The following is a 15,061-nucleotide window of genomic DNA, read 5'->3' on the forward strand; positions in this document are numbered from 1 at the left end:
TGTGTCTGATGTGAATAAAGATGTTTTTGTGTACCTATTTTACTCTATTGTGTTAACATGGTTGGTTGGGTTAGATTTGGTAAACCTCACGCCCACTATTCTTCTTTTCCCCTGGAGTTTGCAGGCTTTAGTGCACCCCTTTCAAGTTTTGTAATTTTGAATAGGCAGCAAGAGCGGATAAATAGCCAGCGTGAGGAAATTGAGAGACAGAGGAAACTACTAGCAAAACGAAAACCAGCAGCCATGTGTCAGATGCCACCTGCAAATAATGAACAGAAACCGAGAAAAAGCAAAGCAAATGGAGCAGAAAATGAAACGTGAGTCCGGTTACAAGCAAACTGATTCTTCAAATTACTTCAGCTGTACAGGCTTTTGTATTTTTATCGACCTTGAAGTTACTTTCTACAAAGTTAGCATAACTTCATTTGGGCAGCATGAATAGGAAAGTGGTCTGTGCAACACTATTAGGACCCGCCAGTGCCCTGGGTTCAAATCTGGCTCCATCGGTAAGGAGTTTGTACATACTCCCCATGTCTGTGTTGGTTTCCTCCCACCTTTCAAAAACGTATGGGGTTCAAAAGTTAATTGGGGTATTTGGGAGATGGGCTCATGGGATGGAAGGGCCTGTTACTGTGCTGTCTATCTGAATGTTTGGAAAAATTTAAATTTAATTTGCCTTTTTGTCTTCATTGGATGATAATACCAGTAGCATGACCAACATTTATTGCCCATTCCTAATTAAGTGTTCTGGTAAGCTGTTCCAGAGAGTAGTTTAAAAAAAAATCAACCATCTTAATGGATTTAAACAGGAAAATCTGAAGCTGGGGTTGAGTGCAATCCATAAATGAGCTAGTGAAACTCAACAGATCACGCAGCATCCATTGGAAATAAATAGTAACCAATGCTGCGTGGCCTGCTGAGTTTCACCAGCACTTCTGTGCAGTGCCTCTTGATGGATTGGAGTTGCGTTAAAGGTGGAATTTTTTGAAACAGGACTATGTGGAACAGATGTTCTTTGCTACAATCTGCTAACTCCAGGTTCACTCTTTATATTCAGGCTTTGTTTAATTATTTGAATTCAAATTCCATGGCCGTTGTAATGGGTTTCAAGCTTGTCACATTCAATAGACCAGGGTTTTGATCTCTTCTCCATTATGCTATAGTGAACCTGCTCCTAACAAGATTCAAAGTCTGCGCTCTATCTTAAGAACTCTGAATAAATCTGATAAAAATCAGAATCCTGATAGACTCAATGTGACCAAAACATTAACCATGTCTACCCACGGATGCTGACTGGGCTGACGGGTTCCTCCAGCAATGCTATGTTTGCCTAAGATAACAACAGCTACAACTTTTCTATTTCTCTGCTTTACTGAAGAAATACGTGACTGAAACCTGAATACACTTTTTTGGAAGATGATACCAAAATAAATCAACTTGCATTTATACAAATGTCTTTAACAACCTCTGCATCTTCCATGGTACTTCACAGGCACTCAAGCAAGTTTAATGTAATTGTCAGCCTGTTTACTGTAACCTCAGCAAATGAGCAATGAGTCACTTTGGGTCGTGTCAACTGAGAATTTTTGGCTCTTCAGTATGATTTGAATGAAGCTTTCAGATTTCCGATTTATTGTCAGAGTACATACATGACATCACATATAACCCTGAGATTCTTTTTTTTCTCCAGGCGAGGCAAAATCACCACTTATTGGTAGTACAAAAAAAAACTACACAGTGTATACAAGTAAACAAATAAAGAATTGTAAACATAATGAACGTAAACAATATGTAATACAGGGAGAATAAAAAATTAATAAAGTGCACAAGTAAGAGTCCTTAGACAAGACCCTAACTGAATTTACTGTTAATGAATCTGATGGTGGAAGGGCAGCAGCTGTTCCTGAACCTGGTGGTGTGCTGGGTCCTTGATGAATGCTGCTGCTCTCCAACAGCAGTGTATCCTGTAGGTGTTCTTGATAGTGGGGAAGATTTTGACTGTAATGTCCTGGGCTGTGTCCACTACCTTTTGGAAGCCTTCTCACTTGGGTATTGGTGTCCCCATTACCAGACCTTGATGCAGCCATTCAGCATACTTTCCACCACACATCTGTAGAAATTTTCCAGGGTTTTTCTGGTGGCATACCAGAATGTTTACCTAGATGTTTATAGAAAGTGAAAAGTTGCACACTCCCAAATTGAGTAGAATCCAATTCTAGTTGGCAGACATCAGCCTTTAGAGAAAATTTACTGTATATTGTATTACACCACTGTCAAAAGCTTTGATGCTATGAGACATGTTTTTATGGCAGTAAATGTTCTACATTCAGTTAGCGTAGCAGTTAGTTAGTGCAACGTTATTACAGAACTATCAGTTGGGATTTGAATATAGCGCTGTGTAGAAGGAGTTTGTGTGTTCTACCCATGTCTGCGTGGGTTTGCTCTGGTTTCATCCCATCCTCCAAAACACACAGGGTGGAGAGGTGAATTGGGTGGCGTGACTCCCCTGGGCCAGAAGGGCCTTCTACCGTGTTGTATCATTAAAATGAAAAAATATAAATTTTGTTGAAATATGGAATCATTTAATTGCAAAGAAGAATAATTGAAAGAATTCTTGCCAATGCACATTGACAAACATTTGAGAGAAACTCAGCAGGTCATGCACCATCAATGGAAACCAGCAGGCAGCCAACATTCCAGTGTTCAGCCCTTTATCAGGAATGCTATAGATTGGGGAACATCCAAATAAGAAGGGGGTGAGGGGTTGGAGCACAGGGCTAAAGGTGATGGGTGAATGCCAGTGGGAGAAGGAATCTTAAATGTCCATTCCAGGATATCTGAGATGTACTTCAGTAAACGAGGCTTGCCCTCTGCCGCCATAAATGCAGCTCTCACCTGCATCTCCATTTCCCGCACATCTGCCCTTATCCAATTTCCACTCCCCCAACCAAAGAAGCCACAAGTTCAGGGTTCCCCTCATCCTCGCATACCATCCCTCCAGCCTCTTCATCCACATTGTGATGTGCCACTGTGAATCGCAGAATGCCATGCAGTGCGATGATTTTTTTGTTTGGCTTGGTTTTCCAAGCAATGCCAAAGGCTATTTGTTTACCAAAAATAACATCATTTTCTCCTTGTTTGTTTGTTTAAATTTGTGTTTTTTTAGATGTCAAGGAAGTACAGAAGCTGCAGGTTGAAATAAAATTATTTATTTGGAACGACATTGTAAGGAATTGGTTTGATTCATTTGTGAAATGATGGATGTCATTTTATTACTTGGGATTAAGTATTTTTTCCCCATTTGCAATAACTGCTATTCTAGCAACTCCTGAGTCCTTTAATTAAGATATTCCATCTGTTAGTTTATTTTTAATGGATCCATGACTAAGTTGCAATGTGTGTCACTAAAACTGAAGATCATGAAATGGATACCTCTGAATGCTTTTAAACCTTGAGCAAGAAGATGAATTATACATTCAATTCGAGAGCCTCAAGGTTGTGCCTAGTTAATATTTGCAGAAATATGATCGTCGGTTTGTTTTCTTTCTGCAGGTTAACTTTAGCAGAATATCATGAACAAGAAGAAATCTTCAAGCTAAGATTAGGACATTTAAAAAAGGTTTGTTTAGCCATTGTCCTGCGCCGGGATATATAAGGGAATCTCTGCTTCTATGTTAGATTCGGACAGTTATTTGCAGATAGACAAACAAGGTTAATGTCTTGGGTCAATGACCTTTTGTCGTTAACATTGTTTCTGTCTCCACAGATGCTGCTTGACTGATGACTATTTTCTGTTTTATTTTAGGATTTCCAGCCACTGCAGCATTTTGCTTCATAACCAGTTTTTACTCTGAAGAGAATTGCAATCCCTCACTCTCTTTCTGTACTAAAAATGCAAACTTTTGCTGGAGTATAAATTTATTCAAATTGACAATACGACTTGTTCTTAAGCCTATATGAGGGTAATGGACAAAATCCCGGTCCACATACACTTTCCAAAGCACCTGAAAACTCCAACATTGCTACCAGTGTTGGAGAGTTAATATTGACATCAAAGGGCAGGGTCCAGGCAATTGAGTAAGGAGGCCTATTTGACTCAGTCCTTTCAGGACAGCATGGTTAGTGCAACGCTGTTAGAGTGCCAGCGATCCGGGTACAAATCCCACACTGTCTGTAAGGAGTTTGTATGTTCTGTATCTGCGTGGGTTTCCCCAAGGCACTCTGGTTTCCTCTCCCCACCACCCACATTCAAAAATGTACAGGAGGTGTAGTTCAATTGGGTGTAAGTGGTATAGGTTCATGCGCCAAAAGGGCATGTTACCGTGCTGAATGTCTAAATTTAAAAATTTTAATTTCTTTCATCTTAAACTTTGGTAATAGACATTCTCCATACTCTGAGGGAGGCTTGTAGGACAGGTGGATCTTTTCAGCCTTAACGTTTACGTGTAATTAAACCATTTGCTAAATTTACTCTGAGCAGGGTACTCACAAATTAACACTAGGCTTCACCATTGAGAAAGATCAACTAAACCTCTGCAACAATTCACTTTTCTGCATTATCCCCAAACCCCTTGATTCTTTTGTTACCCTAAAATCTCTTCATCCCACTCTTGAATATAGTTACAAATGGAGCAATCATTCTGAAGGAGACCTTGACTGTCAGCCATTAAAACTTTCAATTGTGTCTGACTCTCCTTGATGGTTTTCTTTCATGGCGTTGTAAGATTATTTTTAACTCTTTTACCTTTTGGGTGCTGTTGTTGCTTTTAAATATTGACGCCTTTTACAGTTTTCAATGGACAGAAGATGTTGAATTGTTTGCTTTAAACTTTCTTTACCATGTGCTGAATTGCTCTTACCTGCAGGAAGAGGCAGAGATCCAGGCAGAACTAGAGCGATTAGAAAGAGTACGCAATTTACACATAAGGGAGCTGAAGAGGATACATAATGAAGATAATTCACAGTAAGTTACTAGTGTTTATCAGGCCTTTGTGTCAAGTACAACTTTCTCATTTTGTGAGAAGAGAACTGCAGGTTCTCCACTGAACTGCTTAAAAATTTGAATGGCATTTTGCCAGATCTACATTTCTTTTTTTTTTAATGAGTAAAGCAATTAAAATGCCATCCTCTCAAATTTGCTCATTTTATGTGGGATTGACCAAGTGGGAGCATCCACTCTGAGATTTGAAAGTAACTGTTGGCATCTTAGAAGCTGGTGATTTTTTTCAGTACTGCACCCTCTCCACACATGAAATGATGAGACACCTTCTGTAAACGTTTACTGTGCAGTTAAATTCCACGCGAGATATGAATGTCAGAGAACGTAACCAACTGACAGTCAATCATGGTTCTGTTGGGGGTTTTTGAAATGACTCTCAGCCTCGGAATATATTCTGAGAATTTGATGCTTGGTGCCATTGTCAGATGGTAGAACCATGATGTCCTGTTGATGAACCCAAGATCCAAGTTCATGAACTGCAGAATCACCAAATCATCAGGCTTGCTGAATGCACATTTGTCCTACCATATATATATATATATATATATATAAAAAAAATTATTCATCGTAGTTCAATGACAAATATCTGTGGAATAAATCTCTGAAAATGTTCTTATTTTGTAGATTTAAGGACCACCCCACGTTAAATGACAGATATTTGCTACTGCACCTTTTGGGAAGAGGAGGCTTTAGTGAAGTTTACAAGGTATGTTCCACAAATAGTTATGAGAAAATGCATACTGGTGTGTACAAGGTTTCAGGAAAATACGCAGCAAATATGGGATGTCATTTGGCATCCTATGCTATAGGTGCTCTGTGGTTAGTGAGGGATTACTTAAGGTGGTATGTGAGTGGTGGGGGGGGGGGACCACTAATCTATACACTGGAGATTCTGCTGTGAACCTCGCTAACTTCAAAGTGCCTTACTGGAAATCAACAAACTGTCCAAAAATAGATGGAGGTTTAAGTTCATTGCCGTATGTGCCAAGGAAATAGGAAGCGGGCATATGATCCAGGTTGTTTACAGCAGGTCCAGCAGGGATCAGATAAACATCTGTGCACAAGGTGATCAGTAACTGAAGAATTGCAGAGCGGGTAGCTGAAACCAAGGAACTGGGCTTAAACTATGGGGTTGTGTAAGAGAATTTTGTATTCTGGAAGGGCAAATGAAATTTGTACCACACAAGCTCTAAGAGCTGAGTCCTAATAAAAAGTCATGGCATAGGCATGTGTATTTTCGATGTGACGAAACTTTTAAAATGCCTTGTGTACTGAGTCATTGATGTAATTTTGTTTTTCTAGTTAATGGTAAAATTTAAACTCTGTTTTCAACCTTTTCTGTAGGCATTCGATTTGCAAGAACAGAGATACGTAGCGGTAAAAATTCATCAGTTGAATAAAACCTGGAGGGAGGAAAAGAAAGAGAATTACCACAAGTAAGGGCAAGGTTTCTACCTGAGTATACATCAAAATTCTGATGTTGTCCAAACGAGATAAAATGTTGAAACAGCAGGGTTTTTTCTAATAGTGCTTTCCAAGAACTGCAGTCTTTGAGATTATTTGGTGGTGTGCTTGGTGATCCCAAAGATGTGCGATGCTCGAGAAACTCGGTAGGTCACACAACATCCATAGGAAGTAAATGGCTCGCACCTGAATTATTAGTTATCTTTTACTTCCTATGGGAGTTGTTTGACCTGCTGACTTTCTCCAGCACATTGGTTTCTGGACTAGACCCCAGCTTCTGTAGATTTTCTTGTTTAACTCCTTTTGATCCCAAAGATGTGCAAATTGGTAGATTAATTGGCCACTGTAGAATTTATTGATGGAATGTAAGGTGAGTTGATCTGATGGGAAGAAAAAAATGGGATGAGTGAAAATGGGTGCTTGATGTTCAGTGTGGACATGATGGGATAAAGGGACTGTTTCTGTGCTTCTGTGTCTTAATGATCATTCTAAAACTGAATGATGAAATCTCCCCAGTTCTATGTGAGGCAAATGGTTGTTGAATCCATTGTGCTGGAGTGTTGATCACAAAAATAAATCGCTTTCCAACCCAGCATCAGAAAGCTTTCAAGTTTATTGCCACATTGCAGCTAGTGCAATGAGAAGGGTTTGTTTCACAAGCAGTCCAGCAAGTCGACTCGAACATGCCTACAAAAATAGAGTACATGTACAGGAAAAGAATCAATATGTACATAGCAAGGACAGCATAAGATCACAGTTGTGAGGCTCACTCAGGAACCTGATGGCTGACAGGAAGAAACTCGTTCAACCTGTTGATGAGTGTTTTCACTCTTGAACCTCGTCCCCAATGGGAGGAGGTCGAAGGGAGTGTGGGTGGGATGGATCCTTCGGTATGTTGGCTACCTTTCTCAGGATGCTGGAGATCTAGCTGGAGTTCATGGAAAGGAAAGTTTGTGTGATGTTCTGAGCTGCCTTCACCATCTTCTGCAGCCTTTTCCCTTCTGGAGAAGAGCAGCTCCCATGCCAGACTGCGATACATTCAGCTTGGATACTTGTGACTGTGCCTGTGTAGAATTTCAGGGACCTTAGCCTTTTAAGTAGAGTCATTGATGCACTTTGTTGACCTTCATGTTGATATTGTTGGTCTAGGTCAAGTCATTGGAAACGATTACTCCAAGGACTCCCAAAAAAGTTCCATGTGTAGCAAAATTAGACAAGCCAATCATCAGTTTGATTTAGAATATTGTCCGAGCATTTCTGAGAATATTTGAGGAAAGCTCTACTTCCAATAGCTTCACGGAATCATTTATATTCACTGGAGGACAGATGGGTTTCAATGTCTCATCTGAAACAATCACTTCAGATTATACAGGAGTGTCAGTATTCTGGTACCGCACTGGCTTATCTCTGATTATCTGCTCAGGTTTCTGGAATGGGATCTTAAACCACAATCTTCTCAGCCTAGCGTGACAACTGAGCAACTAACGAAGGGGAGTAAATATTATAAGGCACATCTTAATGCAAGTTACAGATTATACAGTTTTAGTAACACTCCTTTCACTTCACTGTGTATTTACAGCCAGTAAGATCCTTGAAACTACTGTTGGGCGTTACTTGCCTTTAAAAGCTTTTACTGATTTTTGAACCTTTATGGTTCATTATTCAAAAACCTTTCAGGGGAAAAATGTTGATTCTTTATTGCAGCTTCTGCATGGCTATGTTTGTATTATAACCAGTTAAAATTAAGTTGCTTGTGATGCAACCACGAAATTGCTCAGTGCTACGCACTTTGCTCTCCTCCGACTCCCCTAATTAAAAGAGAGAGCAATAGTTACTTTCAAGCCTCAGGATTTTCCTAGTCCAGTGAAGCACTTGCTTAAAAATAATTCAGACAGGCAGCATGGTAATAGGGCCCTTTTGGACCATGAGAACATGCAGCCCAATGACCTACAACTCCCGGTATGTTTTGAAGGTGGGACGAATCCAGGGCACCCAGAGGAAACCCATGCGGACACGGGGAGAATGTACAAGCTCCTTACAGAGAGCGTGGGATTTGAACCCTTGTCACTGGTGCTGCAGCTAACCATGATCCCACCCCCCCACCTTTGAAAAATTCCTCCCATTGATGTATGGGAGCGAACCAGATTTTGGATAGATTTCAGAGGGGATGTTCTTTGTTCAAAACAAAATAATTGTGTTGCTTAGAAAGAAATTTGTGCTTTTAACATTCTAACTCCACTGACTGATTCTCAAAAATGGAAGATGTTTTTGATACCGGGAACCCATGTGTTATGGCTATTTGGAGAGCCCTTTTACTGAATTCAGAAATCAAACATTGTAGAGATTTGCTCTCTCAAAATTTTTGGGGAAAGATGGAGTAAATCAGAAAATCATAATGAAACTTCCTAGAAACACAACCCCCTCCTCCCATTTCCTCCAATCTAGAGGTCACCTGTAATTAACTGCTGGTTTCCAGAAACCCCCAATATCCAGCACCAATAAGGATTGGTAGATGCCAGAATAATGAATTTTCCAGCTTGAGATTGCATGTTGTGTGGTTGGGAAACTGACCACCAGGGGCACCAATTTTAAACTTTCACATTTATTATCTGCAATTTTTTTTAATCTGCGATTTTTCTTTGCCTATTGATTGAATTCTGGATAACGGGGATTTTACTATCTATCTTAGTGTATGTCTGCTCCTTGCATTCAATTTCTGATTAAGGAGATATTTTAATTCTGCATCCAATAATAGTCATTATTAACAAAATGGTGGAGGAACATGTTCTTCATTTTCTGTGCATTGTTGCTTAGTTGTGGCAATTTGTCCTCTCCCATTTTAAAAGAAAATCAGAAATTTGTCACTCCTTGATCTGCCCTGAAATTGGCATTTATCAAGATTATTTTATTGTCATGTAATAAAACAGAAAATGTGATACCACACAAAATTTCATTTAGCCTATTTAGATTTCCTATCTGCAGAAATTGCCTAGTGCCCCTTAATCAGAAAAGGAAAGCAAAAGAGAGCCCCCCCCCCACCCCCAGAGTCACTGAGTGCCCATGGATTTGCCACCAGCGCTCCTGCAGCCACACAGCCTTCAGTTCAAACCATCAGTAACCTGAGCTCTAGATCTGAACCTCCAACTCAATCAGGAAGCCCATAGCACCCTCTCTCATCCTGGTTCAAATACCTTGCACTCCTTCAGACAATCTCCAGCCTGATGTGAGTCCCTCAACCACAGTCCCCCACAGCCTGTGTGGATTCCTCGCCTTGAGTTGCCAACAGCCTGTCGGTGGTATGTTCTTTAGCCTCAGAGCCCTTCATAGTCCAATGGCATGCTCACCCCCATTCAATTGGGTCTTCTCGTCTGTAATTTTTTTTAGCAATAATTTGTTTAAACGACAATCTATAAATTGAAAAGAACCCCACCTCTAATTGTGTATATTGAAATTATTGCAGGGATTCTTGCACAAGATTTTCCAAACCAGGTTGAAAGAACATGTTGAACATTCCTTGGTCTAAATGCCATTGCTATTTAGAGTCTAGAGTGTTTATGAATTCTAAGTCTCTTTATATAGTGTATCCTTAGATGAATGTTTGTCACAGACGTGCATCTTCAGTTACATCAGAATTTTGTCAAATTAATTTTCACAAGCTGATATTTCTTTTCGGTATATTAACTATTTGCTCTCTCAACTCTTTAAAAGTTAAGCTGATTAATCATTGCAATTATCCCTGTAAATTAAATCTAAACAATGTTAAACCTGTGCAGTTTTCATTATTTATTTTATTGGTCTAAAATTTCTCTTGTGTTTAATTGTTATCTTTATGGGTCCATTAGAGCAGCATATAGAAGGATGAAACTGTAGAGCTTTTTCTGTTTCTTGATATACAAGGCCTCCTAAATATACATTTCTGGAAAAATTCATTGTTGAACTAAATCGTCTGAGCCAGTTGCATATGGTTTTATATTGCTGATTCTGTTTACAGACATGCTTGCAGAGAATATAGGATTCATAAAGAATTGGATCATCCCAGAATAGTTCGACTCTACGATTATTTCTCATTAGATACAGACTCGTAAGTTTCTCTCTTTGTTTATATTCAGTTTATCAGAATGGCTGCAGTTGGCAAGATTGTATTTGGTTAAAATTGACTTGGTGTTCCCATGTACTTAATCTCTTGCTTGAACCACATTTCAAGAAAGCAGTACATTTAATGCTTCTGACAGTAGTTTTGTTCAGAATTACCTCCCCAGAATTACCCCTTCCACCGAGACAATAACCATGCCAAATTTATGCAATGTTGTCCTTTTATTGGACAAAAGACAAATAGTTCCCCTGTCGGGTTGTCTGATTGATGTCATTTACTGGAAGTGTGCAGGAATAGACTTGTACTTTTTAATGAAATGAATTCCCTCTGATCCACTCACTTTATAGACAGCACAGCATTCATACCCTTGTCCTGATCGCTGGTGACGCAACAGTGTAGCGCTAACCGCGCCAACCTTGATATAAGCTTTGGAAACCTAGTTTAGATTGAGCACAGTTATTTTTTTTAACACAGGAGAGCAAAACAGCAAGGTAATTAAATTTTAAATATCAGTGTGTCGACGCACAATTTTTGTTGAATCAGTTTCTGCTTAAATGCATTAGGGCAGTCTAATTTTGCACGAGAAAAATTTGCATTGCCCCTCCAACAGCCAAACAGCAAGATGTTCGGTCTTGATAGACGTGGCTTCCCAGTCATGCTGAGGGTTGATGTTTCTCGCTCCCCAGAGATGTTTTGAAGATCACCAAATTAGGCATCAATCATTCATCCCAGCTGAGAAACAAAGCTCATGAGAGGAGAGAGAAAACTAATTGAAAATTATGATCATGAAATTCTGTCACTGTGCTGTTTGCTTGCATGTTTAAGTTGAGCATTATTCAGATTCTTTAATGTTTAATTCATTCAATACCAGAGGCATGGTTTTTTTGCTTTGTCACAGTATATCTCTCTCTGGTTACACAGGAGTATAAGCAATTGGATAAAATCAGGTTCATGGATATGGGAAAAGATGGAGAATTTATCATGACTGCCCACGCCAACTGATGTGCTTTGTCTTCTATAGATAACGTGATCGATCTGATTCCAAATGGGGGGGGGAAAAGCAGATGAAGATGCAAATAAATCTTTTTAATCTGTTTAAAAAGAAAAAAATGTGAACTAACATTCTGACCTTTATTCCTCAGATTTTGTACTGTTTTAGAGTACTGTGAAGGCAACGACCTAGATTTTTACCTAAAACAGCACAAGTTGATGTCTGAAAAAGAAGGCCGCTCCATTATCATGCAGGTGGTCAACGCTCTGAAATATCTGAACGAGATCAAGCCCCCCATTATCCACTATGACCTCAAGCCAGGTATGCATATCTGTTGAAGGTTAATATTGGTAATTGGCATCAGTGTGAGACTGGGGGACATTAGCTTTGTACACTGTTTAGTCCAGATACTTTAAAGTTGGTTAGTTCATTTTAAATGAGAATATTGCAGCAATTAAATATTTCTATAAGGTTTCTAATTCTATTGAAATAAGCATTGGGGAAAAATATACACTTTTTACAAAGATAAATATAGAATATAATTACTCTTTTCAGATTCCTTACCAATATGATTCGCAACATAATATTGAGTTATATTTGACAAATGAAACACTTCTATCTACAATATACATTAATAACTTTTAAGGAAACCAAGTGCGATGTATCTAGGTACGCTGATTACGCTAAATTGAGTGGAAAACCAAGTTGTGTAAAGGACATAATATGTAGATGAGTTGAGTGAGTGGACAAGGGATTAGCAGGTGCAATACAATGCCCGTATATGTGAGGTCATTCACGATGGAAGGAAAAATAGGAGATTGGCCTATTATTTAAATGGTGAAAAGTTGCGGCATGGAGTCGTACAGAGAGTCCTGAGAGTGCTTGTAAATGAATCACCAAAAGTTGATTTGCAGATGCAGCAGGTAATCAAGGCTTTCATTGGTAGAGGGACTGAAGTCCAGAGCAGGGAGGTTCTACTACAACTGTACTGGTGAGGCCATACCTGTATGCCATTCTGGTCTCCTTGGTTAGAAAAGGATAAACTGGTTTAGAATGTGGTGAAGAGGAGTTGATGGTGCAAATAAAAGCAAATGAGGAGAGATTGAGTAGCCTGGTGGGTACTAATGAGGAGAGATTGAGTAGCCTGGTGGGTACGAATGAGGAGAGATTGAGTAGCCTGGTGGGTACGAATGAGGAGAGATTGAGTAGCCTGGTGGGTACGAATGAGGAGAGATTGAGTAGCCTGGTAGGTACTAATGAGGAGAGATTGAGTATCCTGGTAGGTACTAATGAGGAGAGATTGAGTAGCCTGGTAGGTACTAATGAGGAGAGATTGAGTAGCCTGGTAGGTACGAATGAGGAGAGATTGAGTCCTGGTAGGTACGAATGAGGAGAGATTGAGTAGCCTGGTAGGTACGAATGAGGAGAGATTGAGTAGCCTGGTAGGTACGAATGAGGAGAGATTGAGTAGCCTGGTAGGTACGAATGAGGAGAGATTGAGTAGCCTGGTGGGTACTAATGAGGAGAGATTGAGTAGCCTGGTGGGTACTAATGAGGAGAGATTGAGTAGCCTGGTAAGTACTAATGAGGAGAGATTGAGTAGCCTGGTAGGTACTAATGAGGAGAGATTGAGTAGCCTGGTAGATACGAATGAGGAGAGATTGAGTAGCCTGGTAGGTACTAATGAGGAGAGATTGAGTAGCCTGGTGGGTACTAATGAGGAGAGATTGAGTAGCCTGGTAGGTACTAATGAGGAGAGATTGAGTAGCCTGGTAGGTACTAATGAGGAGAGATTGAGTCCTGGTAGGTACGAATGAGGAGAGATTGAGTAGCCTGGTAGGTACGAATGAGGAAAGATTGAGTAGCCTGGTAGGTACGAATGAGGAGAGATTGAATAGCCTGGTGGGTACTAATGAGGAGAGATTGAGTAGCCTGGTGGGTACTAATGAGGAGAGATTGAGTAGCCTGGTGGGTACTAATGAGGAGAGATTGAGTAGCCTGGTGGGTACTAATGAGGAGAGATTGAGTAGCCTGGTAGGTACTAATGAGGAGAGATTGAGTAGCCTGGTAGGTACTAATGAGGAGAGATTGAGTAGCCTGGTAGGTACTAATGAGGAGAGATTGAGTAGCCTGGTAGGTACTAATGAGGAGAGATTGAGTAGCCTGGTAGGTACTAATGAGGAGAGATTGAGTAGCCTGGTAGGTACTAATGAGGAGAGATTGAGTAGCCTGGTAGGTACTAATGAGGAGAGATTGAGTAGCCTGGTAGGTACTAATGAGGAGAGATTGAGTAGCCTGGTAGGTACGAGTGAGGAGAGATTGAGTAGCCTGGTAGGTACGAATGAGGAGAGATTGAGTAGCCTGGTAGGTACGAATGAGGAGAGATTGAGTAGCCTGGTAGGTACGAATGAGGAGAGATTGAGTAGCCTGGTAGGTACGAATGAGGAGAGATTGAGTAGCCTGGTAGGTACGAATGAGGAGAGATTGAGTAGCCTGGTAGGTACTAATGAGGAGAGATTGAGTAGCCTGGTAGGTACGAATGAGGAGAGATTGAGTAGCCTGGTAGGTACTAATGAGGAGAGATTGAGTAGCCTGCTAGGTACGAATGAGGAGAGATTGAGTAGCCTGGTAGGTACGAATGAGGAGAGATTGAGTAGCCTGGTAGGTACGAATGAGGAGAGATTGAGTAGCCTGGTGGGTACTAATGAGGAGAGATTGAGTAGCCTGGTAGGTACTAATGAGGAGAGATTGAGTAGCCTGGTAGGTACTAATGAGGAGAGATTGAGTAGCCTGGTAGGTACTAATGAGGAGAGATTGAGTAGCCTGGTAGGTACGAATGAGGAGAGATTGAGTAGCCTGGTAGGTACGAATGAGGAGAGATTGAGTAGCCTGGTAGGTACGAATGAGGAGAGATTGAGTAGCCTGGTAGGTACTATGGTCACTGGAGTTTAGAAGCATGAGGGGGCAGATCTTATTGAAAAACTGAAAATTGCAAGATGAGATCGAGGCAGGGAGATTACCTACACAAGGAGGCAAGATTAGAACTAGGCGACATAGCCTCGAGATTGGTGAGGAGGAACTGCTGCTCCCAGAGATCAGTGGATTTGTAAAATTCTCCGTCTAAGGAAACAGCAGAGATGGTCTCATTTAATATATTGAAGAAACAGCTAGGTAGATTTTTGGATACAGTAATTGTGGAATTGAGATTTGTGTGGAACAGCCAACTAGGTAGAGCTGAGTCCCCAGCCAGAGCAGGTTTGATGGGAGATACAGCCGACTTCTGCCTTTATTTCTTCTGTTTGTATTTTGTACCCCACAGTGTCCAAGGTAAATGAATGTAAAGGTTTGGCGAAGAATGAAGGATTCAACTGGAACAATTTCATTCCAGCATTCATAAAAGAATAGGCTGGTGGTTGGAATGATGAGGGGAGTTAATAAAATAGGGTGTAGAAGCACATGGATAAGTTTCAAAACACATTTTTAATCAGATGTACTCAATATACAGTGCAAAAAG

The 15,061-nt window shown here is 40.3% G+C and overlaps 1 protein-coding gene across 8 annotated transcripts in view; it reads left to right on the forward strand.

Annotated features, from left to right (window-relative positions):
* tlk2 (tousled-like kinase 2) overlaps nt 1-15,061 on the forward strand; it is a 107,945-nt gene that overhangs the window by 70,283 nt on the left and 22,601 nt on the right. For all 8 annotated transcript variants that reach the window (XR_011347085.1, XR_011347086.1, XM_069905074.1 and 5 more), the window contains exons 11-17: nt 165-317; nt 3,553-3,619; nt 4,866-4,963; nt 5,624-5,705; nt 6,344-6,435; nt 10,455-10,544; nt 11,699-11,868. Coding sequence is in view for 6 of the 8 variants with exons in the window: in XM_069905074.1 (XP_069761175.1) it covers nt 165-317; nt 3,553-3,619; nt 4,866-4,963; nt 5,624-5,705; nt 6,344-6,435; nt 10,455-10,544; nt 11,699-11,868 (752 nt within the window). In the remaining 2 variants the exon portion in view is untranslated. The remainder of the gene's footprint in view (nt 1-164; nt 318-3,552; nt 3,620-4,865; nt 4,964-5,623; nt 5,706-6,343; nt 6,436-10,454; nt 10,545-11,698; nt 11,869-15,061) is intronic.

Source organism: Narcine bancroftii, chromosome 12 (assembly GCF_036971445.1).
Source record: "Narcine bancroftii isolate sNarBan1 chromosome 12, sNarBan1.hap1, whole genome shotgun sequence".
Classification (NCBI taxonomy): Eukaryota; Metazoa; Chordata; class Chondrichthyes; order Torpediniformes; family Narcinidae; genus Narcine; species Narcine bancroftii.